The sequence below is a fragment of the Danio rerio genome, chromosome 16, assembly GCF_052040795.2.
Source record: "Danio rerio strain M-AB ecotype USA chromosome 16, GRCz13ab, whole genome shotgun sequence".
Taxonomy (NCBI): Eukaryota; Metazoa; Chordata; class Actinopteri; order Cypriniformes; family Danionidae; genus Danio; species Danio rerio.
The window spans coordinates 15096386-15122766 of NC_141036.1; the positions used below are offsets into that span (position 1 = coordinate 15096386).

Below are 26381 nucleotides of genomic sequence, written 5' to 3' on the forward strand. Positions count from 1 at the left end.
GTTCAAAACTGAGTTAAAAGAAATGAACCAGAGAAACATTGATGATACTGAAGAGTGATACTGAAAAGAAAGAAAGACTGAGATGGAAAAATCAGGGAGAGACGAAGGGGTGGAGAGGGACAGGCAAGTTATTCTAGTTACAGCCAGCTGGCAGAAATACTAAAATAAGATGTGTTCCCAACACAGTGTGTCCGAGTGAGAAAAGATAGTGAGAATGAGGGTCGGTTTGTTAAAAAGGTCATGGTAGTTTCTTTCATTTTTACTTATTTTGAAATAAAATCAACTGACATTTATTCCACTGACATCATGGAACTACCTGTACACTTCTGTTATTATGTCTGTTATAACCTATATTGTGTTTGGAGAAATACAGCTGAATGACAGAAAAACATACACTTTTCAGGGCAGAAACTTTTATTGTCCATGCACAGAAATAAGTGATGACTGCTGGAACTGTTTATATAAAAACATAATAAAAAAACTGTTTGGATGAAACTTTCAGATTCATGTTTTATTAAAATATATACAAAAAAGTAAAGATGGAAGACAGTTGTTTTCTGAGATTCTAAGGGGATTCTAATCACATATGACCCTTTTTCTTAACTCCATCTCTTTTTGTGTTGTATTTAATTCAGACAAAACGTTCACATAGGAATGAATCGGACATTTTCATTAATGGCATGACTGGGTCTACTTAAAAAATGTTAAAATATTGATTGGATATTACATAGATGGAATGAACTTAAGTCGAAATGCATTTTATCTGTCATTTTTCATAAAATAAACTGTTACATAATGTTCTAATGAATATAATCTTTGTCAAACAAATTCTCACAATGAAATGAAATGAACATACATTTCGGGCACGATAAACAAAAGGCACATTCACACCTAGAATTATAACTATGATGATATCTATATTAAAGTTTACAAAAATGAATGATAGCATTTTGTTTATTAAAAACAAGTTAGGCAAGTTTTTTGTCTGACACTTTAAATGCTTGAGCTTGTTATAGCAAAATGGAATCTGATTTGAAAAAATAAAGCAATATCATTCATTGTGATTAGGTTTCTGTAATTGTTTTATATTTCTAATATTTGGAAGTATACCATTATCATTACAGTTATCATCCTTAGCGTGAATGGTCCTTCAAAATATAAAAACAGACAGTCCATACAGTAATATAATAAAAAAAGGTCTGTCTGAGAAATGGATGGGGACAGTGGATGTAACATTTTTAAGGTGGATCTTTGCATAGGATTAAATTAGGAAAAAATAACAAACTAAACTGCTATGTTTTGGGAAGATTCTAATGGTGTGGCCATATTAGGGAGGGACATTTCAGGACAAAAATGTCCATTGTCTAATGTAATTTGTGTAACATTGAATGATGCAGAAGTCACTTTATTCCTAAGCACCTTCTCTGCAGGCACAAGACGTCAACAGGATGTCATATTGACATTGTACCCCAATGTACCCCAATGTCACGGGGATGTTGGATTATGTTTGGAAATAAAATCGGGTTGACATCAGAACCCAACGTCAGGCCGACATCAATGTCCAACCAAAAATCAACATCTAATCATGTTGCACCTTGACGTTGTGCGGACGTTAACACCATGACATCCATCAGACGTTGGATTTTAGTCACTTTACAACACAACCTAAAATCAACCAAATATAAACGTAATTTGACATCATTATTAGACGTCAAAATTACGTTGTCATTAGATGCTGGTTAGACATTGAATTTTGGTCACCTGACGTCATGATCTGAATCTAGTCTAATATTAACGTTTTATGATGTTGTGTGCTCGCTGGGTTTCTAATGGTCAGCATGAATAACTGTATAGATGGCTCTTAAAAAAAACTATTTTGCCCATGAAAATGACAAAACAATGCTAAATGTGACTGTACCTTTAGCACTTTATTTTCAGCTGTGATTATGAACTATACCACCAATAACTGGTTTCCAAGCTTCAGATTTCCAGGTCTACATCTATTTTAGATCAATCTTTAAAAGTGCTTTTGAACCCAAGATGATGTAGTTTTAAATTGACCAATCAGAAAACAACAAAATTGCTTGAATCTCTGGAACTATATTTGCATGGCTCTCTGACGTACTATTCAAATACATTGTCAATAAAAAAGTGTGAAAGATGAGATTAGGAAGAAAGGAAACAAGTCACAGTCATTGTTATTAATGAGGAAAGACTCCAATCTGGATGGATATTCTTTCTTTTTCCTTATATGTTCACTCTCTGACATAAACTCTTGTACACACCACATCGTCAGCAGTCATGGTCTGCAAAAAAAGGAAGGAAGTGGTCCATTAATAAAAGCTGATCAAAGATGAATTTGTGTAAGAGAATGTTCACACAAGCAGTTTAGTTTACTTGGTTTGCTAAAAAAAATACATCCAGTCCTGTTTCTCTTGGCATTCACGTATTCCGTCAATACTGATCTTAAAGATACAAATCTAAAATAATGGCTTTTGACACATGTATATTTAACATGTGCTCTGTGTGTGTTTACATATAGGCTCTATCATCGGCAAACTGATGATGATATTATAAAAATGTAAAGGTGTCAAAACAGCAGTAGAAATTCCTCTTTCACACACACACAGACAGACAATAAGATGTGTTGCAAGGAAACATGTTCATCCTTCTTTTATAAACTATAATGTGAAACAAAATCGATAAATAGAATCAGGTAAGCCTGGGCTATCTGTTTTTATAGTGGCATCTTCTTAACATCATGTCCTGCTTTAAGTTTGTTTAGATGTCTTTGGATCCTGTTTGGAGTCATATTTCACACGAAATTTCAATTGGCAGCAAACCAAGAGACTTTTTCATCAGTTTAGCTTCACGTGGTGGTGTTCGCACTTATTCAGATAAACCACACCGACTATGCAATCATAGTTTTTAATGGAACCAAACCTTCCAAATGTAAACACTTCCTAAGAATTATTAGAGTAACCAATGCTATCTCACAATAATTTGTCAATTTTAATTTGGAGCCTACGGTGTCATGGAGGCGCAGTGGGTAGCATGATCACCTCACAGCAAAAAAGTCGCTGGTTCAAGCCCTGGCTGGGTCAGTTGGCATTTCTGTATGGAGTTTGCATGTTCTCCCTGTGTTGCCGTGGGTTTCCTCCGGGTGCTCCGGTCTCCCCCACAGTCCAAAGACATGAGTTGTAGGTGAACTGAATAAGCTAAATTGGCTGTAGTGTATATATGTGAATGCAAGAGTGTATGGGTGTTTTTCAGTGCTGGGTTGTGGCTGGAAAGGCTGCGTAAAAACATACGCTGGATGAGTTGGTGGTTCATTCCGCTGTGGCGACCGCTGATTAATAATGGGAATGAGCCGAAAAGAAAATGAATTAATGAATCTGTTGCCTATTTGTATGATTTTCATTAATTCATCTACCTTTTAATATCATTTAGTCATGTGAATGGTTGGTTTAAGGGTGGGGTGAATGGCTTTTTCTCTATTAAAAAATAGTATACTTTTGTATGAATTACATCATGCAAATAAGCCATTTTGGAGTAGATTCGCCAAACAGTACGCAATTTCAAAAACAGTGCCGATAGGTGTGGATATTATTGCAGATGAATAACCAACAATGCAGCAATAAAAAAATAAAGATGTAGAAGTAATAAGTGCAGCATAAATTAGTGTACAGTCATCTACTAGGTGCAGTTGATCTACTACACTACCTGACAAAAGTCTTGCCATCAATACTAGCTGTAAGAGCAGCAAATAATAACTTGACTTCTAGTTGATCATTTGGAAAAGTGGCAGAAGGTAGATTTATCAGATGAATCATCTGTTGAACTTCATCCCAATCAACACAAATACTGCAGAAGTTGCATTAGAACCCACATGGGTTCACATTCAGTATCGGGGTGTGCGAGAGATCTGCAGATTGGATGGCAATATCAACAGCCTGAGATATCAACACATATCTGTGGCTCATTACATTACAAACCACGGAAGAGGGCAAATTCTTCAGCAGGATAGCACTTCTTGTCATACTTCAGCCTCCACATCCAAGTTCCTGAAATCAAAGGCCAAGGTGCTCCAGGACTGGCCAGCCGAGTCACCAGACATAAACATTATTAAGCACGTCTGGGGTAAGATGAAAGAGAAGGAACCGAAGAAGAATCAAAAGAATCTTGATGAACTCTGGGAGTCCTGCAAGAACGCTTTCTCTGCCATCCCAGATGACTGCATTAATAAGTTATTTGAGTCATTGCAGAGATTTATGGATGCAGTGCTCCATACTCATGGAAGTCAAACACAATATTATTCTTTTCCACTGCAGCATGACTTTATATTCTGTACTGTACATCATTTCTATTAAGTGAAAAGTCTTCAGTTTGAGCAAAGCCAGACCTTACTGTTTTAAATAACTAAAAATTAAGACATGATCATATTTTGGTAAAATAAGCATAATCTAGAGGCCTTTGCCATTCATATAAGCCACTTCTGATATTAAATGATTAACTAAAAGTCAAGATATTATTTGTTGTTCCTAAAACTTGGATAGGCACAATAATTTTGTCAGGTAGTGCATAACATGGTTCAAAACAATATTTTATATTTTAATACTTGAAATCAATATTTAAAGTTTCATTAATATTTAGATTTATCAAGATTTTAATGGCAAAGTTAGGCAAACTTATAGAAATAAAGTATATATTTTTTTTAATTCAGGCCTCTTTAGGCGAGGCAGTGGCGCAGTAGTTAGTGCTGTTGCCTCACAGCAAGAAGGTCACTGGGTCGCTGGTTCGAACCTCGGCTCAGTTGGCGTTTCTGTGTGGAGTTTGCATGTTCTCCCTGCCTTCGCGTGGGTTTCCTCCGGGTGCTCCGGTTTTCCCCAAAGACATGCGGTACAGGTGAATTGGGTAGGCTAAATTGTCCTTAGTGTATGAGTGTTTGTGTGAATGTGTGTGGATGTTTCCCAGAGATGGGTTGCAGCTGGAAGGGCATCCGCTACGTAAAAACTTGCTGGATAAGTTCATTCTGCTGTGGTGACCCCGGATTAATAAAGGGACTAAGCTGACAAGAAAAAGAGTGAGAGAGGCCTCTTTATTTCGTTTATTTAGCCAAAGAGAAAGGGCTATTCACAAAATAATCAAGCTGAATATAAGTGTCCACAAGACAACCTTTTACATGCTAAGGTGAAAGACCTCAGATCAGATCAGCACCATATTCGCTTACAATAAGCCAAATCTGACTGTATTAATGTGAGATAGTCCACAGGCATACTTTTTGATATTTATCTGAGACATGTACTATTTGACAGCTGTTTAAGTTTTTGACAGTTCAGGCACAAAGACGTCAGAAGGCACGGTGACTGAGAGAACTAAGTTTGTGCTAGTATTACATGACTCACCCTAGATGTTTGTTCCAAGTCGTGTTTTAATTCCTTATGCAAATATAAAAAAAAACACATTTGGCAAACAATATGTTTTGACAATGTGTTCTTCTGGCACTCTAAATAAATGTGTGGAAAAAATCTGTTCTCTGTGACACCTACTCCTGACAACAACTGCAGCTGTTTCAAGTGCAACTCGCTTTATTAGGTGTTAAATAATGATGCAAATACCCATCATTTGAGGAGTGCAAACATTGCTAAATTGCATTGCTTGAAATACTTTAATACTGTGCTCTCATAAAATGTATGTCTAATCACAAATCAAATGTATTTTCAGGATGGTCAGGTCAAATAAATATTTATGTCAATGCCTTTTTAGCACTATTCCTCTCTGCGTGTTTAGTAAATACTGACAGTGCTGTTTTATTGCCAAAAAGACTGTTTTCACTGGCACAAGCTGTTCGTAAACCTGGCTCTTAATCTCCAATATGTAAAATGATTTTGTTTTCCAGTGAGAGCAATAAATCTTACCAGAATCAATTCAGCATCATTGGTTATTTCCCTGGTCCATGAGGTTTTTGGACCCTCGCCCTTCTGCAAAGTCTGTTCGCAGCTAATCTTGCTGTCTGTTACCCAGCGAGGAAAGCTCTGAGAGAAACAGAGACAGACAAATATGAGTAGGTCTTGGTCTGTGACTGTAAAAGAGAGACGGAAAGAGTGAGAAACAGATCCATGTCCAGGAGATGGAGGCTGAAGGAATGGGTGTGTATCCTCTTTAAATGCTCCTCTGAGATGGAGGGTGTGATTGAGTCCACATCAGAGATCGGGATTGTATAAACATACACTTTTCACAGGTTTTTGGACAGTTTTGAAAATAATATCAAAGGCAAACAAATGACTGAAGTGTTTTTATATGGGTGTGTGTATACCGTGCAGGGACGTCCATCCACAGTGGCCTCATTAAACTCCTGTCCAACTGTGAAGGTGACGTTGGTGGTCCTCACTGAGGTGGACGTCTTGATTGTCAGTGTCTCTCCCTCCTGTGTAATCTCCACGGATGGTTTTGATGCAGCTGCAACCGCAATCTTACGGAGCATCACGTTCACACCTGACAAAACACGTGGAATGGTGAGTACTCTGGCATTCGTTATGTAGAATTCTTCATTTATATGGTTTTAAGGACAGAAAGACCTGTGGTTAGACAGGTCGGGGGAATGAGAGTGATGTTATTAAGACTGGCTGTGCTCCACACATCTGCACTCTCTTCCAACAGTGTCTGATGACATCACCTGATATAACCCCACAGAGGAAAACTCATGTGACAAGCCAGAGCGGTCAGAAAAATAAAGAGAATGGATGCATGCTATCAGTACAGAGTCTCATGGGCCTTAACACACTTAACAAAATGTTGGGTTATTTCAACGATACCAACTGCTGGGTTAGTTATTTTAAATTAAATTTAAAATATCAAAGATAGAGCAACATTTGCGTTTTTCCATATTTTTCAACAAGCATTTTTTAGAGTGCACATGGTATAGAGATCAAATTATTTTCTCTGATCGCAATGTACATGATCAATTTGGCATTATAAATTGTCATCAGTTTCCATGAACCTTATGTTTGAAACTGTTTTTTTATTTAATGTAACATTTACCAACAAACACTTACAGCAAATAATAATAATAATTAAAAAAAACTTATACACATAAAACTATTACAAAACGTAAATTATAAATTCCACTAAAATAAGATTTGATGTCTGGTTCTTGAATCTGATTGGCTGATAGCCATGCAATATTCTGCAATATCAGAACTAGTACAGCCGTCTCACACCTCTCTATTACTCTGCCCACTTAGTGACAGCAGATCAATAAACTCACTATAGTTTGACAAATATTGCAGCTGTTGGACAACATAATGTACTTTCGAGGCTTTTTTAGATGAGTATCGGTATCAAACATTTTAAAAAACCTGAAAAGCGGTGGGGGTGAGTTGCACACGACGTACCTCAAGAGCGGTGGGGGTGAGTCGCGCACGACGTACCTGAAGAACGGTGGGGGTGAGTTGCGCACGATGTACCTGAAGAACGGTGGGGGTGAGTCGCGCACAACGTACCTGAAGAACGACGTACCTGAAGAACGGTGGGGGTGAGTTGCGCACGACGTACCTGAAGAGCGGTAGGGGTGAGTCGCGCACAACGTACCTGAAGAACGGTGGGGGTGAGTTGCGCACCACGTACCTAAAGAGCAGTGGGGGTGAGTTGCGTGTGATGTACATGAAGAGCTAAGAGGGATGCGGTGGAGAGAGGGGTGTGCAATGTATTTAAGGACCGGGTGGGAGGTGTGCAATTTCCGGGAGATTATCATTCATATGCGGGCAAGCGGGAGTCTCTATGCATTTGCAGGATACTCCCACAACTTTTGGGAGACTTGAGATGTCTGTTCTCCCCTGCGTCTGTGTGTTTGTTTTGCCTCTGTGAAAATCAGTGTGTGCCCAAATGGAAACTCCCATTTTTATGCAAAACCTTCCCTCTTTTCCTCCCCCATTGCTCTCACCTAAACAGAACTGGACAAACCTACTTTCTTGACCTTTTCCAAACTAGAGGTGTGTAAACACCCTGCTGAGATAGGGGGTTTCGTGGCCTTTAAATATTTAGAATTACTGAGGGCCTACCCACACTTTGCTATCCGAACTGTGCCCAGGCCCATTTCCAGGATCGTTTGAGAAGTGTGAGTGCTGAATCGGGCTAAGGCACGGTTCACTTGGAGAAGGTGTGCCTGAACGCATAAGCCCGAAACTGAAAGCAAGACGTGACATTCAAGGGACTGCTTCATATGAATTTATTAATAATTCTTACCGTTCAATGAACACAAACTGTCGTAGTTTATTAAAGTCAAACCCCTCACTGCACTACAGCTGCACCTTCAGCAAACCTCATGCTTCCTACAGCACAAGGACTTTATGACTGCTTATAAGCATCAAAACTGGCAGATCTGTTCGGCAAAATATTAGACTGTGTGTCACAGCATCACAATTGACTAAAACAATATAACTAGAGAAATCTCCACTGTGCTGAGCAGGAGCACTTCTCTACTGAACAGAGCAGCATCGATGACGTAAGCATGCCCGAATGTAGCATCAGCTTCCATCAGCCTGCTATTGAGCAGAGCAAAGAAGGTTGACATCGTCTATTCACAAGATGGCGAAAGAGACCGCATAATAAGCCCTTAGAGCAGAAAAGATTGCCGTATTTTCAAATTGCAGCTGATCAAAACATTATTGTCTTTCTAAGTCGATCTCTCTCTTTTTAATGTTGTAGTGCTGTATTTATACCATACTAATTACTGTATTGAGTGTGAGATGGGACTTACATATTAGGAATGTATTTATTTTGTGTTGGCCACTCTTTGTATAACCCTGAGTTACTGTTTGAATGGCCGTCTGTTTGTTTCTAATGAGTCTCATGTTTTAGTTACTGCACACTAGTTCAGTAAAAAGGAAGAAAGAAGAAATGCCTGCATTTTTTCTTATCGCAAACACAACAGTAATCTGGTAGAGTTGGCCCTTCTTTGGCTTTTTCGGGATTAATTATGATATTCCGATTACAACAGAGATATACTGGGAAAATTTCTTTAGACTGATTCTATTTCATGCCGTCCAGCCTTATAATCTTAAGATGTGAGCAAAATCACATGTTTTGTCATCACTTTAGACATTACACTATAGAATCATTTAAATACAAGCTCTAAAATGACTTTGGTGAATAAGTAACAGCTTCTGCTGTTTTGACATCAGCTGCAGATGTAAATGAATTCCAGAAGATAGATCCACATACAAAAGAATTTTTAGAGACTCTCTGTGTTTGATTTTCTTTTTTTATTTACACAATTATGCCGTCAAACTGTTGTATAAATGCAATATTACACGAGTAGCAGAGCCCACCCCTGCCACCAGTACTGATATACAGCCATATCGCACTGCTACTTGTGTGATAGTGCTCATAATATCTATATTTTTTTGTTTATTTGTTTATTTTTTGTTTATTTGTGTCTTATACCTGCATACTTAACATTTAACCGCATTCAACATTATATAATAAAGTTGTGTTGTAATTCTTTACATATTAGATGCTACTCGCCTAAGCCACACTAAGTTTTGTTGGAGAATGTTCACCCAGTATGAGCCAGCTCTTATTGACAGAGCGATTATTATCCATTTCAGATGGATTCCTGCTGTGCGTGTGTGTGTGTGTGTAGGTGGGTGAGCGCACCGAGAGGGGGAAGTTATTCAACCAGCCACAGGGGATGCTGTAATCTATTAAACCTTCCTGACAGGAAATGGATAGAGCTCAGTGTGGAAGTAGGGAAGGGCAGAGGCAACAATGAAAAAAGCATGGCACAGTTGAGGGAGGGCAAGATTACTGACAAGGGAAGAAAACGAGCAAGAATGGCAGCAGAGACATAGAAAAAAAGGCTGCTCAAGTGTGGAAAAAGAAAGCTAGAGAGGCCAGTCTCTGTGTACTGTATGTGTGTGCATCGAGTAGAATTTCACACTACTTGCCTCACACATATCCCCACCTGTCACCAAGAGTAAATATATATGCATGAACGCAGACAAGAGGGATGCCAAAATTTAGACTCACATTCAGCAAGAGACACAGACCATTGACCAGTACTTCAATGACTCTGACACTAGAGCACAAATATTCACACACAATTTGTGGATTAAAAAACATGACAATTTAAGCCTACACTAAACTGCGTTTTGATGTGGGTCTTGGAGTTTTGAATAAAATTATTTCAAAGTGCACAGCTTTGGAAACAAATCTGTTATAAACTACAATATATATATATAAGAATGGTGAAAACGGGGAAATTTTAAACATGATATTATGAGTTCATTGGGCTTCGTGAATACTTGACTAAAACAACTGTGGACTATTTTCTGTTGTGTTTATGCATAAAAAATAAATACATGTGCTGATGCTCTGTGTTTCTTTACAAAGTGACATTGTCCACTATTGGCCCACATGCATATTACAGTGTATTTAGTGTTTTTTTTGCTGATATTTTTATTAATGTTGTCTTCAATAGGCCAAACTTTGGAAAAGCAGTTTAAGATTATAAGGACTTTTAATCAGTTTTTAAACACAAATATGGGTCACACTTTATTTTGATGGTCCGTTTGTTGAATTTATGTTACACTGCATCTACATACCAACTAATTCTCATTAGAATATAAGTAGACTGTTAGGTTGGGGTTAGGGTTGGAGTTAGGGTTGCATGCACTTGGAAAGTTTCTTATAGTCAGTTAAATGTCTGTTGAAGGAGCAGATATTAAACAGTCTACTAATACTCAAACGTACCATCAAAATAAAGTGTTATCTAAATATGTTTATATTACTGAATAAAATATATTTTGGGGTATTATCTGTACATTCAAAATATCTAAATTATTTTATTTGATTATGTTAGGTTTAGGGACAACATTAAAATGAATTAGTGAAATTTCTTTCATTATTTACTTTCCCTCATCTTTTTTTCAATGGTCCCTTCTTAGATGCTAAAGGTAATTTTCCCTTTACTTGTTAATGTTCTTTTGTCTGATGAACACAAAATGATATATTCTGAAGAAGGACGGAACGTGTGTAACCATTGAGTTCCAGAATATCTAACCATCGAGTTCCAGTTTGTTTTTCCTACTATGGATGTCAATGGATACATGTTTTCAGCTTTCTTTAGAACATCTTCTTTAGTGTTCAACAGAAGAATGAAACTTAAAATTTTGAACCACTTAAGGGTGAGTAATTATTAATTTTTGGGTGAACTATCCCTTTAAGGTGATACTCTGTTTGATTATAATGCAAAAATTATGAGAATGCGGCTTTGAATGATCTGTAAATTATCAGAAATTAAAATGACCCTGAACAATGTGTAAATAATGTAGAACTATGTGCAGAACTAAAGACCAGACATTTTTATGAGCATTCGATTAATGTTACCGGAAGAACTTAAGAGGGAACCCGGTGGGAATCTGGGCTGTTAAAACCCTTATCTAATAAAGTTAACTGACTTCTGTCAGATCAAGTACTGCTTCAAGCCCCTTAACTAACTGAGAAAAGATGTTAGAGGAGTCAGACGGTCAGGGTCAGTGTCGCAGGTTAAAGGTCAAAGGAAGTATTTCAGAATAGAGGGATAGAGGGATGTGTGAATGACAGGGTGTGGTGACAGGTTGGGCCCAACTGTGAACACAAATATTTATGTGAACAAATATAATTTTAATGTCTAGTTGAGAAAAAAAAGTGAGTTTATTTTAGAGTTGCATACTTTATGTACGCATGCTTGTCTGTTGTGCAAAGTTCATACCACAATCAACTTGTTTGTCAATCAAACACATTCCTCACATATAGAAACCCCCCTTAAAGTTTTTTTTTTTTTTCAAAAAGATCTCATCCCTTGCATGGGGTATTCATATAATACATCATGTTCCCATGTCAAAACCAGCAGGACTCTCTCTCTCTCTCTATTGTGCTCCTTCTCCGCCCTCTTTAACTTGTCTGCTTCATTTCATCATTCTTTTCAATGGTGAAATGAAGGACTCGCTCTCCCCACTCATGGAATCTGCTTCTTTTGTTCGACACAGACTCTTGGAGAGGGGTGTTTGGGTGGCAGCGGTGCCCTCATTAAATCGGGCGTTAGACAAATTTTGGGAACCCTCTCAGGGACTTTAAGCATTCGGTGTAAAAAAGAATTTCCGAATTGGAGAATAAAGATCTATTTAACTGACTTTCTAACACGCACACTTTTGCACACAATTGACGCAAGCAAATTAAAAGCTCCAGTATAGTACAATAAATAAAAATGCTCAGGGCTATAAAGCGAAAAAGTCGAATCCTGCACGCAAACGCTATGCCACCCCTTTTAAGTTCATTAAAGGAATAGTTCACCCCAAAATGGAAATTATGTCATCATTTTCTCACCCTACACTTGTTTCAAACCTTTATGAGTTTCTTTTTCGGCTCATAAATGCAGGAAACCTGTAACTATATTATTTTTTTATTGACTTACTATTTGTTTTTCACAATGAAGTCTGGTTTTAAGCTTTCTTTAAAATATCTAGTTTTGTGTTCATCAGAAGAATGAAACTCATAAAGCTTTGGGGCCACTTGAGAACGTGTAAATAATTTTTGGATGAACTATAAACCGGTGTCGGTGTGCATACGCGTGCGCATTAAAGCATGCGATTTTGGTGTATATGAACTACTGAAATAAATAAGCATAATAAATTATCATTAACATAAGACACACCTGGGTGGTCACATGTTAGAAACAATCAAACGGTTTTGCAAGCACACAAGTGAGAGGGGGTGAATTTGCTGGTATGTCCATGCCCGCGCTCAGCTTTGCGCACTTTCTCTGCGCGCGCGTCCGCATCATGAATAACACTTACCTAGTGCTTTAAGAAGCTCTTCGAAGTTCTCAGAGCTCTTCATTTTCCAGGTACCAGCAAAATCGGGAATTTTACGATCCATCTTCCGTTCTGTCGTTCCTCTGAAAGTAACCTATCACTTTTCTCCGATGAGTCACAGTCTTTGAACCTGACACTCTCTAAAAGTACCTGCCACTCTGATTCTAAAAAGCAGTGATAAATTCCCACTGATAAAGCCAACGTGATTTTCCTCCTTCCTCAAACCTTCTACAGCTCTTTTTCTTTTACCGTTGACAAAGGAAAGTGGAGATGTCAAACTGTGCCCTTTTCCTCCGGTCTCAGGCTTTCAGTCAGTTCTTCCAAAAGTTATAGCTTGTGATGAATAAGTTAAACCAAAAAATCGAGCCGGTTATTACGCTTAATCTGTGCGCACACACCCCTTTTTCAACAAACTCCACCCTCCTTTTGACCTGTCAAATCAAGGAGCCAATGAGACTTTGATTTTATTGTCTTGTCCCGCCCATGTTTAAGACATGTGCGCGCTTGAAAACGCCCATCAGAGCATGTCTTAATTATTTATTTGAAAGATTTATTAAGAATTATTTTAACATTAAAGAAATAATACTGATTACTTTCTTAATATGTGACAAGCTACAAATCAAACATAAATTTACAGTCAAAACTATTTAAAATATATAAATGTAGAAAATATTTGGAAAAATAGGCGCATCAACTGCAATTTGCATACCCCACCATTCCTCCCATTTTCTACTATATTGCTCTTTTTAAATAATGTTTAAATTTAATACTTAATAAATCTAATATGTAATAAATAAAATAATGTTTTAAAGCTTTTCTGTGGCAGTAACTTTCCAAGAGGAACAATGTGCCCAAATATTATATTACATTTTATAAAAAAAATAATAAATCTAAAACATCTTAATATTATTAACTCGCTAGAACAGAATAGAAATAAAATAGAAATAGGTTAAGACATTTCTCGCTCTTTGACAGATAAAAGCTGTGTGCAAATGACTTGGGCACACAAATGTGAATTATGTTTAATATACAAAACAATCCACAGTATTTGTCAAAAGCTAATTAAAACAGAGCTGTCAAGTTCAAGCCTTCTCGGCGGTTATTCAAAGCAGCGCGCACTCAGAGCTCCTGTAACAGGATCTGTCTCCGCTGTGGTTAGCATCTTCCCCGTTTGGGACAGAGAGGAGACGCGGAGGGTCTTTTGCGGGTGGTGGAAATTCCAGAGGTCCCGACGGGAGCGGGAGGACGCATTTGAGGAGAATGACGCAGGCACAAAAGGTGACCTAGCAGAGGCCAGGAGGTTGCAGCAGTGTCTCCGAGGGTCTTTAGTCTCCCCCTCACCCCTGCTGTTGAAGCGGAAGAAAAGAGAGCATATGGGGGTAGGGTCTTAGTAAGAGAGGCGAAGTTTGGGTCTCTAATGAAGACGCGGGCCATGGAGACTCGATGATGAATGTGAGGCGTACAAAGAAGTCGTTAACCATTTACTTTTGATGGATGGCCTTCCCCGCCAGGTCGAACGGCAAATTTTAATGCGCGGGTTAAATCAGATTTTACCTTGGCGACAGCAGGCACCAGGCGCGCTGCGCATTTATTGTTACATTATATTTATTGATATTTCCGCTTTATACACTTTTAAAACAAACATTTTACAAATGTATCTGTTTTTTGGCGCTATATGTAGGCATTTATAATTATTAATTAATAATATAAAAAAAAATATGTAAACAAGGAGCCTATATGCTTAATATACCTTTAATTTTATATATATATATATATATATATATATATATATATATATATATATATATATATATATATATATATATATATATATATATAAACTAGGCTAGCATTTTATTCATTCATTCATTTTCTTTTCAGCTTAGTCCCTTAATAATCCGGGGTCGCCACAGCGGAATGAACCACCAACTTCTCCAGCACATGTTTTACGCAGCGGATGCTCCAGTTGCAACCCATCTCTGGGAAACCGCTAGCATTTTAACATTTCGGCAAATCTGTGATGATTTGTGCAATGTTTTCATACTATTAAAACATTTAGGAGGGAAAAGACCCGAAAAGAGCATTAAGGCCCACACCTAACCGAGATCTAGCAGACCTTTGAAAAAATAGAAATGATAAAAATATGTGAAAATCATATAAATTTAAATAAAACTCATCATTTTACATTTTAGTGAAACAGTGACTAATTCACAAGGTATATTAAAAATGTATTTTTTAAATTGTTGGCCTGCCCTTAACAATGCCTCTAAACATAACCAACAAAAAAATACTGCTTCAGTAGAATGTACAAAAAATATGAATAAGACTGCACAAATCAGCCAAAATAGTTACAATTGGCTGCTGAGATCTGTTAAAATCTGAAAAAATCTGTTTGTGTTTAGCTATTAAAAATACACTTTTGTCCTATATGTTACTCCCATATTACAACATTCCTCAAAAATATCTTCTTTTGTGGTAAAAAATTATTATATACAATTGGTCATTGGGGCATCAGGGTGGCACAGCAGGTAACACGATAGCCTCACAGCAAGAAGCTCGCTGGTTCAAGCCTTGGCTGGGTCAGTTGGCATTTCTGTGTGGAGTTTGCATGTTTTCCCGTGTTTGCATGGGTTTTCTCCGGGTGCTCCGGTTTCCCCCACAGTCTAAAGACATGAGCTGTAGGTGAACTAAATAAGCTAAAATGGCTGTAGTGTTTGGGTGTTTCCCAGTGTTGGGTTGCAGCTGGAAGGGCATCCGTTGTGTAAAACATGTGCTATATAAGTTGGCGGTTCATTCCGCTGTGGCGACCTCTGATTAATAAAAGGAAAGAAAAGAAAATGAATGAATTGGTGATTGGTGAAAAGGCACAATCTTAGCCTACCCCATCCTAACTATTAATTTTTCAAAGTAACATTTTGACAGCCCTATTACATTTATACAATGAATAAATTAGGCAATCATGTGTTTTTTGGTTTATTTTTAGTGAAGTGGAAGAAAAAAATGTCTCAAGTCACAATTTTATGTTATGTAGTTTATATATTTAAACTATAATTCAAATATAAATTGATATATAATATTTAAGCTACATTTTTAAACATGTTTTCTGTTTATTAATTAAGTTAAACAGTTGCTTTTTTTTTCTTACTTTATTACCAAACTGCCTTTCTTGCAAGACCTGGCAATCACATTTGCCCGCTTTAAAGAACTATTTGACTTGTAGCCCTCCACACACACACTTCAGTTTTACGATTATTAGTTTTGCACATCCCACACAAAATTGCTTCTTATTGAAGGACTTTCTTCTCCCTGTCACAGAGAGGAATGTAGCCCTGTGGGGTCGCGGGCGCTCACCGCATGTTGACAAAGCACGACGCGTGTATTACAAGCACTTGACAGAGATAGCGCGAGGCGATGCGTCACACATCACACACCTTGCCGATTGTGTTCACACAATAGCTTCATGTCCACACATGTTCCTCTTCGTACAACAACAACAGCAGACGATAGTCATTACACTTAAATCAATGGAGCTATTTGTCTTCTTATCGCTGTCCTAATCTTTTTTACGACATCCACTGTGCCTCTGCCTTTGTAGCTTTTTATTTAATTGTTGTTAGCTTGTTAGCTGCAGGCCCTTAGGCTAGAAGCAGAGCTATCAACAATATCTAAATATCTCCCTATAGTGGGTTGAGCCCACCGTCGAGAAAATGTTCAAAGCATTCTTGCATAGGAAACACGTTTGACCTAAAGACAACTGGCTAGGGTGGAAACAGGTGAAATGGGAAATTAAGAGCACTTCAATTGTTTCCTGGTAAACATTTACAATATCTTGCCTGTCCTGGGTGGCCCTTGACACCGAACACCATCTTGCTCCTCTTTTCTGTTCTCATCCCCCCCTTACCCCTCCTCTTCGCCTTACCCATTTTCATTCCCACCCACTTATCTTTTGTTCTTTTGTGTTTAGGTCATTTTTTATTACTTTGTTCGTGCCTGGTGAAAGGAGGAAAGAATATTTGAGTGAAAGAGATCAAAGCCCAATGGGGAATCACAAAGATGGAGTGAAGGGGCGAGAGACGAAGACCCAACACGGAGAGGGAGAAGGGAGAGGTGCTTGGCAATGAAGGCATAAATATTTCTGTGCACTTTGAAAGAGGAATTAGGGTTTCATTTTACATTTCTCTCACTTTCCCTCCCTCTCTTCCTCTCTCTTTCTGCTTCTCACTCGTCTTGCCAAAAAACTCAGCGGGGTAAGTGATACTCCACTCCGGGGACTCGCATAACCCCTAACACATGCCACCAGCACATTGGTTTACACTGGAACACCACGCGCAATCGCACCCTCTCTCATCCATGACGCCAAACACTCATATGTTAGTTTCATTATGTTTTGAATGGCATTAGATACAATATTGTATCTAATGCCATATATATATTTGAAAGGGCATTAGATTTAATGTTTATATAAATGGAAGGGCATTAGATACAATATATATGGTGTTCCCAAAATTCTAACTCGACCACTAAACCTCACATCATCTTATCAACTCTATTTTTCCCCAAAGCTAAACAGCCGTTTTAGTAATTTGGGATGCATTGACACGCTGTTACAAATTCTCAGGAAGGATGAAAAATAAAATTAAAATAAAATGAAAGGACAACAAAAACCACCCGAGGGGGCTAAAAAACATAACTAGAACACAAATAAGCAAACAAACTTGGCTGAGCTGGCAAGACAGGACTGGAGCAGGAACACATGGGACTGTAAACGACGAACTAGCACAGGACATCGGACATTAGGAGAATATAAGCAGAAATAATTAACAAACAAACAGGTGAACATAAAAAACTAATAAAGGGTTAACAAGGAGGGTGAGTCTAGACAATAGACAGGAGAGCACATGGCACAAACAAACAGTACAAGCCATGTGCTCACATAAAACGAGACTAGAACACATGCAGCCAATGAGAAAACTTATTAACCGCGTGTTTACATGAACATAGCACAAAATCACATGGCCAAAATGTAAACACCAGGCCACATGCTTTGAAAACACCAACACAAACAGAAACACAAGACACAAGTACATGGTAAATAAAAACTTACAGTGCGCTTACACATGCAACGTGTATGTTTCATCCCAGCTACAACCGAAACCGAAACTAACTAGACTGAGATGCTGAGAATGAAACACCACACTGCAGACAGAACAAACACAAACACCTATTAAAAGCACACATCCTAAGCATGCCCAGAACTTGCATGCTTGCATCAAGTGGGAGCGTGCATGACCCGAGCACGGCTGAGATGGCGCTTATAAAAAAAGACACACAATAACAGAAAATGAGTGCTTGACCTGAAAAAACTTGAGCCGAGCACAACATACAAGACATGACAGGACTAGTGTCTGGACTCTGCCATCAAAACAAGAATTAACAAGACCGGAGTGGCAGAATCCTGACATAAACAGTCAACTATTATGACAAACAGATTCACAACTTTTGACACTCAAAAACGATCATATCATATCGTGCTGCATGTATTAGGAGCTTTGCTAAAGGTTTAGCTGACAGGCAGCGAGGGGTTTGCATCTTCAATAAACTAAGGCAGTTTGCGTTCATTGAAAAGTAAGGATGATATATAGGTCGATATATAACATTCCCTTAAATGTGATGTTGTGTCATCAGTTTTCGGACTCAGGCACGCTTTGCACTCACACTATAAGGGTACTGCGCCAAAGCCCAACCAAAAAGCGCTTTGGCACACCTCTTACAAATGGGCCAGGGCCGGCCAACTAAACCATGCTTGAGCCCAATTCGGAGTACTCATACTTGTCAAACGAACTGGGAAACATGCCTGGACATGTTTCAGATTGTATAGTGTAAGTGTGCCCTTAGTTTATTTTTATCAGTTGTTACCTGACAATAACATAGACTGGAATGGCATTACTGTCCAGCTGGACTCAGGTATTCCAGAGAGCCATAGTTACTATGGTTGCCTCATAGAATGAAGGTTGCTGGTTTGAGTCCTGTCTGGACAACAAGACCTTTCTGTGTGGAGTTTGCATGTTCTCCCCACGTCTGCGTGGGTTTCCTCTGGGTGCTCCAGTTTATTAATAATAATAATTCCCTACATTTATATACACATTGGGGGGAATCTCCTCATCTCCACCTGGATGATGCAACGACAGCCATATTGCACCAGACTGCACACCACACAGCAGCTGATTGGTAAAGAGAAGACAATTATGATATGGGGATGGTTAGGAGGCCATGATAGACTATTAAAGTAAAGAGTCCCCATCAGGGGCATTAGGACCCACACATATACTGCAGGTTGAGCATCCCCTGTTGATCTCCCTAACACCACTTCCGGCAGCAACCTAGCTTTCCCATGTGGTCTCCCATTCAGGTCCTGACCAGGCACAGCCCTGCTTATCTTTAGTGGGCAACCATATGAGAGTTGCAGAGAGCTAGCTGCAAGTTACCCCATGGTTCAAAGACATGCGTTATAGGTGAAATGGATAAACTAAATTGGCTTTAGTGTGTGAATAGGAGAGTGTGTGCGTGTGTGTTTTGCAGCACTGAAGGTTATACTTTCAGTGCTGGGTTGCAGCTTGTAGGGCATCTGCTGTGTGAAACATATGCCATGACTACAGTGCTTGAAGGTTCCATTCTGATGTGGCAACCCCTGATAAAGTATAGAATAAGCCGAAGGACTAATTGGTTATCACTGTTGCATCACAGCAACACTGGTTTGAGTTCCGGCTGGACCAGTTAACATTTCTGTGGGGAGTTTGCATTTTCTCTCTGTGTTCATGTGAATTTCCTCCGGGTGCTCTAGTTTCAGGCATAGGTGAATTGGGTAAATAGAAATTGCCCGTATTGTATGAATGGGTGTGAATACGTGTATGGGTGTTTCCCAGTACTGGGTTGCAGCTGGAAGAAGGTTGTGTGAAGTTCAACAAGTTTCTTATTATGTCTAATTTTAGGTTAGTTCAGGCTATAAAGTGTAATATGATTTCACTCCAAAAAACATATTATAATATCCATATTATAAATCCAAAACAATTAAAATGGGAATTTTGTTTTTCAGTCTTGCTAGCACACAAACACTGTTTCATCTGATGAAAGGCTGATTTATTTTGGACATGATGCTAAATGAATTTGGGTGAGGAAGTAAATTTAGATCACGCTTGACTATTTACTCGTTACCTCTTACAGTATAACCATTAATACCAACTGAAACTTAATATGAACCACATGATTTCTTCAATCAGTCTGTTCCTCTTTTTTCTTCAACATCAGGTTCTTCCATTTTTTTTCTGCTCATGTGTTGTTCATTCTGTCTCAGTCCACCCTTTGCTCATTATCAGACTGTTCTACTTTCCATCTCCCTCTTTCCTCCTTCTTCATTCTCCCTCTCTCACACACACACACACACACACACACACACACACACACACACACACACACACACACACACACACACACACACACACGCACACACACACACACACACACACACACACACACACACATTCTCTCTCCTTCTCTCTCTCTCTCTAATCATTCTATCCTACTTGTAGTCAAATCAGTCTCAGACTGGTGAGGCATTATCGTCTATCCATTATTGGCTGGCTTCTTATCTATAAAATCACTTCCTACTGTCTTCTCCATCCTGTTTCCATATGAGCAAATCTTTCATTTAAAACACACACACACGCTGATTGTCTTGCAAACGTTGTTCACCTTCTTGCTCACACTTCAGGCACGGCAAAGCCACTCCAGCACTAAACTTGACCTGACCTTTGACATGGTGTCCCATGACACCAATTACTTCAGGGTGTTCTTCCTCTTGTTCTGAATGGGGCATTTCAGAATCCAGAGTGCGTGTTCTCATTTTGTTTGTTGACCGAAATCCAAAATGCTGGATAAATGAACTCTTTTACCTCAAACCCCCCCCAGTCATCTGAGGCTGCAGTATGTGTGTGCATTAAAACTGCCGCTCGAAATAAAAAGGCTCATTCCTTACCCACCAGGCATCCATGCTAATCACTTTCTCTGCCAGAGCATTTGTTTCTTGTTTATTTTCTCCTGCTGGTTTTAGTCTGGATGTTGAAAGTTAGATTGAGAGGTCGTTTTTATATTAGCACAATGTAGAAATAAAGACCAGAGATGCTTATTAAACTTACAGTAGTTAAGCATGAGAGGCTTTTTGCACTGGAGGAACTTTTTTCACAGTTCCTATAGAACCATTTGTACAGTAGAAGTACAATGATGTAAAGGGTACACTTATTGTCCAAAAAGAAGACCATACAAGATGCCAGTACTGTATTTGAAAGTGTTTCAAGACATGGACATTTAGGTGCCATTTACACTAGTGCATTTTTCTTTTAAAATGGTGTTTCAGAATGTAAATACTTCTCGTCCAGGCTGGCTTATATACTTTGTTTCAGAAAAACCATACCGTTGTCACTCACAGGACATTCACACATTTTGCTGGGATCTGTACTTGAAGTCTACTGCTTGTATAATGGTGATGTGAGAGGGTCATTACAAATCAGCACCAAAAACCAATTTTTGCAACATTTATGTTTTGCCTTTGTTTGTAGCCTTTTTTAATCAAACCTCAGATAGATTGAACACTATTGTATTTTGGTGCATACCAATAAATCCTAACATGCTCTGGCTTTTGATAACCTAAAGCAGCTGAAAGGTGTGGGTGGAAGAGTTCATTTTTATCAGCATTTTGGATCCAAATATCAGCATGAGGTCTCAAACAAAATATCAGTCTTCAAAAATCCCCCCTTAAAGACAGAAAGAGAGAAAGAGAGAGTGAAAAAGATCTATCAAACATTATAATTAAATTTAACTGTTACCTTAGCTGAACTCAGTTCTTTTTGAATTTTGAATTATGACAGGTCAACTCCCTGTTTCATTTGAAATAGTGACCAAACATGTTTAAAGCGATAGAATGAAATTTGAATATACCAAAGCATAGTTGAATAAAAACATTCAGTACATGGAAATGACATGCTGTCAGCCTTAAAGGTTCAAGAAACCCTGGAGTTCTTTTTTGAGATTTTAACTGAGTTGATTGTGTTGAGCATCATTTAAGACAATGTTATCACCTATCAGCTTTAATTGTAGGGAAAACTAGATAATTTTGAACTTTTGTCAGCTAATTTCAGCTTCCGGATTTTAAACAATCATTAGTGCAGGAGGGCGAGGCAGTGGTGCAGTAGGTAGTGCTGTCGCCTCACAGCAAGAAGGTCGCTGGATTGCTGGTTCGAACCTCGGCTCAGTTGGTGTTTCTGTGTGGAGTTTGCATGTTCTTCCTGCCTTCGCGTGGGTTTCCTCCGGGTGCTCCGGTTTCTCCCACAGTCCAAAGACATGCGGTACAGGTGAATTGGGTAAGCTAAATTGTCTGTAGTGAATGTGTGTGTGGATGTTTCCCACACATGTTTTTGGGCGCACTGTCTGTGTGTGTGCGTTTGTGCTGTGAGTGTATCTTTGTGTGTGTGTGTGAACTTTGTAACAACATTGTATGTGATTCATTGTTGCAACTCCACAACAAATGCATACTCATTGGTAGGCCCACAGGGAATCTGCACACGCAGAATTCCACAGATTTCTGCAGATTTTTAGCAGATTTTCTGCAGATTTTTAGCCCATTATTAATTCTGTTCCAAAATGTTCAATTTTTCCAGGTCAAATACAGGGTAGTGTGGATACCAAGTGTAACCATAAAAAAGTTATGTATTTTAAAACCACATTACATTACCGGTCAAAAGTTTAGCGTCATTTTTTAAAAAACTTGTTTTGTTTATTTGGCGGTATTTATAAAATGTAAAACAAGTTAATTACTTATTTAATAAATATTTATTTATTACTTATTGCATTTCATTTTAAATAAAATTATCAGTCCAATCATTATTGCTTTATTACCATTGCCATTATTAATAAGAATATTAATAATAACAATAACAACAATGATAATTAATATTAGAGTGATTTCTGAAGGATCATGTGGCTCTAAGGACTGGAGTATTGAAGCTAAAAATTCATTATTAAAATCGCTGGAATAAATGAATAAATTTAATGATAAATTACTTTTCAACAGTTTATTTTTTATAGTGCAATAACATTTCACAGTTTTTACTGTATTATAAAACATTTAAAAATCCTACTCACCCCAAACTTGGCAGGCAATAGTGTACATTATTGCAGTGTTTCTCAACCACATTCCTGAAGGACCACCAGCTCTGCACATTTTCCATGTATCCTTAACCAAACACACCTGATTCAGATCATCTGCTCATTAGACCAAGGCTGCGTCCGAAATGCCTACTACTCAGTAGGTACTGCATTTGAATTTAAACGTACCACTTGGCTGTTAGAAGTGGAAGTAAGAGTAGAAGTAGAAGTTCGTTCTATACAGGATGAATGTAACAAAAGTATGAATGTAATTTGGACGTACTACATCCGCCATTTTTATCATGGTCACGTGACCTATATGTGTCAGTTGCGTCACTTCACTTCCATTCATGAATTCTTTTACAGGGCATTATGGGATAGCGCAGTGTGCATGGGATGTGCACTCCAGAATCTCGCCGGAAGTAGTAAGTCATCCGGGTACTTCTAGCATGCTGATTTTTCGAATTCTATGAATTCAGACATACTACTCGGCTTGTATACTGATTTTAGCATGCTATATAGTATGGAAGTATGTGAATTCAGACACAGCCTAAAAGACCTGTAATGGGTGTGACAAAGGAGATATCCAAAACATGCAGTGTTGGTGGCCCTCCAGAAATGTGGTTGAGAAACACTGCAATAGTGTACATTCCAACTGAGGTTTGAAAAAACAATGCCAACGGCAAAGGCAAAAGATAAATGTTGCTAAAATTCCAACATGTATTGCAATTTTGTTCTTGCAACACATTTAAAAAAAGTGGGACAGGAGCAATTTAGGGCTAGTGATCATGTATATTGGTTAAACAATTTGGTTTAAAACAGGTGATGTCAACAGGTGATTGTAATTCAGATTTGGTAGAAAAGCAGCATCCAAGAAAGGTCTAGAGCAGAGATGCCCAAAGTAGGGCCTGCAGGCCAAAATTGGCCCATTGTAACCTTTGATTTGGCCCACCATCCCATCTGAGGAGAGTATAATGGGAAGGGGTTAAGGAATCTCTACGTTGCCTTCATTCATTCATTCATTCATTCATTTTCTTGTTGGCTTAGTCCCTTCAACATTTCTAATTTGACTTAATTCTGATTTAACTTTTTTGTTTGCTTTATTGCTGAAGTACAAAAAAGCAAACTGAAATTAAACGTTGTAAATTAATCTGTAAATTTAAATACTGTCACTCGATGGACAGATGCAGTAGACATCGGTAAGCACATCAAGGCAAAAACTAGTGCAATTCTGTTATAAATGAGATTGATTTCTGTAAGTTTATTATAAAATGTAAAACAAATACTGTATTAGTTAATATAATGCAATGTTTTCTAGTCATTTGTAAACATTATTAAATAAATATGGAAATTACACTCACAGAAATAAAGGTACACGGTGGTACAAATAATGTTCCTTGAGGAACAGATTTGTACCTTTGTAAAAATTGTACCTTATATGGTACAGAAAAGACCTCTAATGATACTCTTCTGTACGTTTTATGGTACAATTGAAATTAAGGTACACACTTTTTTCCATATAAAAGGTACAAAAATGTTGAACAACTCCTTCTCTGTTACAATATTTCTGAAAATAAATATTACTGGAAAGGCAAAGTGATTTATGAATAATTCCATATTAAAAAATGAATCATCATTTAAAAGCACGTTTAAAATAAATCATAAGCACTAATTATTAAGTTTCATAATACAAAACAACTGGTAAAACAACACTATATGTATTGTAAACTAAACATTTTAAGCATTTTAAATAATTGTTTGGAAAGTATTTTTGACACTGATAAGGTACACTGTCTTGTAACTGTATTGTTACCTTTATGGATCAGATTTGATGAAGGTATACTATTTTATCTGCAGGTTTTAAAAGCCAAAGGTACATTTGATATCCCATTGTACAAATCATGTCCTTAAAGGTCAAACTGCAATGGTACAAATTTTTTTCTTTGTCTGAAGGTACAATTCTGCCCCATAAAAAAGGTACTGCCCCAGTGACAAGTACCTTCTTTGGTACAACATTGTACCATTTTTCTGAGAGTGTACCATGGCAACTATATTTACCTTCTGCCCACTAGCCTCAATCAAGTTTGGTTTTTGGCCCTTCATAAGAAAAAGTTTGGGCACCTCCATGGTCTAGAGCAGGGGTCACCAATCTCGATCCTGGAGGGCCGTTGTTCCTGTAGGGTTTAGCTCCAGCTTGCCTCAACACACCAGCCTGATTGTTTCAAGTACACCTTGTAAGACCTGGATTATCGTGCTTAGGTGTGTTTGATTAGGGTTGGAGCTAAAATCTGCAGGACACCGGCCCTCTATCACCGGGATTGGTGACCCCTGGTCTAGAGCTTTAGGAGATCGGCAAAGGACTGCCAGTTTGTCAACAAATATGTGAGAAAATTTACTTTTCAAAATAAAAACATGGTTATTTTTGGAAAAAATAATAATAATACAAAGCACAGTAAACACATGAAATAATGTTTGCAATACAATACAAGTCCAAGTATATTTAGAAATTACTACTTTTTTTATTTTCATTTTGCTTTCTGTCCCAACTTTTTGCTTATTTAGGGTTGTAGTGGCGTTATGGGAATAAAATGTAAGTGATAAGAAGGCTTTTGCAATGTAATAGCTTCAGAATTAAAGTATAACTTGTGGGGACGCAAAAAGAAAAATGTGGGAATAAAAACAAGAGACCTTTCCCAGCCTCACACCTTAGTTTGTTTGCAAACTGAACATTTTCTTGCTTTATTCTTTCCATAAAAGTTCAATTTAAGTGCAAACTGGGTTTCCAACTCTCCACCCATTTCTACCCCACCACCAACCCTCATCCCACCCCCTGCCTTTCACTCTTCACTCATTCTTTCAGTTCCTCCTTTCTCCTCAAAACCAATTGTTACATTTTCTGACTGTGACCGGTGTGTGCATGTATTGATTTGCCTAATGTCATATTTGTGTCATGACCTATTGACTGAAGTTAGTGCCTGCCTGCCAAAGCTTAAGACTTGATTGATAGTGGAGTCTCAATGAGAATGAACAGTTCTGTTCAAAAGGAGAGGTTTAAGGATCTCATGCTTCCAGCTCATGTATTTCAGCATAAAACTGTCCAGCAACATTGTGTTTACATTACTGATGATAATAAAGTTGAACATAATTCATTTAGTTAAATAATTTATCTGTCTACACCATGGGAAGTCTATAGGCTAAATGAAATAAACAAGTCATGGGGAGAAAGGGTGGAAATGTGGTGGAATTCTTGTAAAGAAAGACCAGATTCCTGTGCTACATTACAATAATGGTACACGGAGAGCCCAGGGAACTAGAGATTTAATGGGTGGA

The 26381-nt window shown here is 38.1% G+C and overlaps 1 protein-coding gene across 1 annotated transcript; it reads right to left on the reverse strand.

Annotated features, from left to right (window-relative positions):
• Positions 1–396: 396 nt before the first annotated feature.
• crabp2a (cellular retinoic acid binding protein 2, a) lies at positions 397–13180 on the reverse strand. The gene is given in 4 exon segments (NM_182859.1): positions 397–2306; positions 5919–6035; positions 6317–6495; positions 12837–13180. Coding segments are annotated over 4 exon segments (429 nt in total). The 5' UTR covers positions 12919–13180; the 3' UTR covers positions 397–2255.
• Between the last annotated feature and the right edge of the window lie 13201 nt (positions 13181–26381).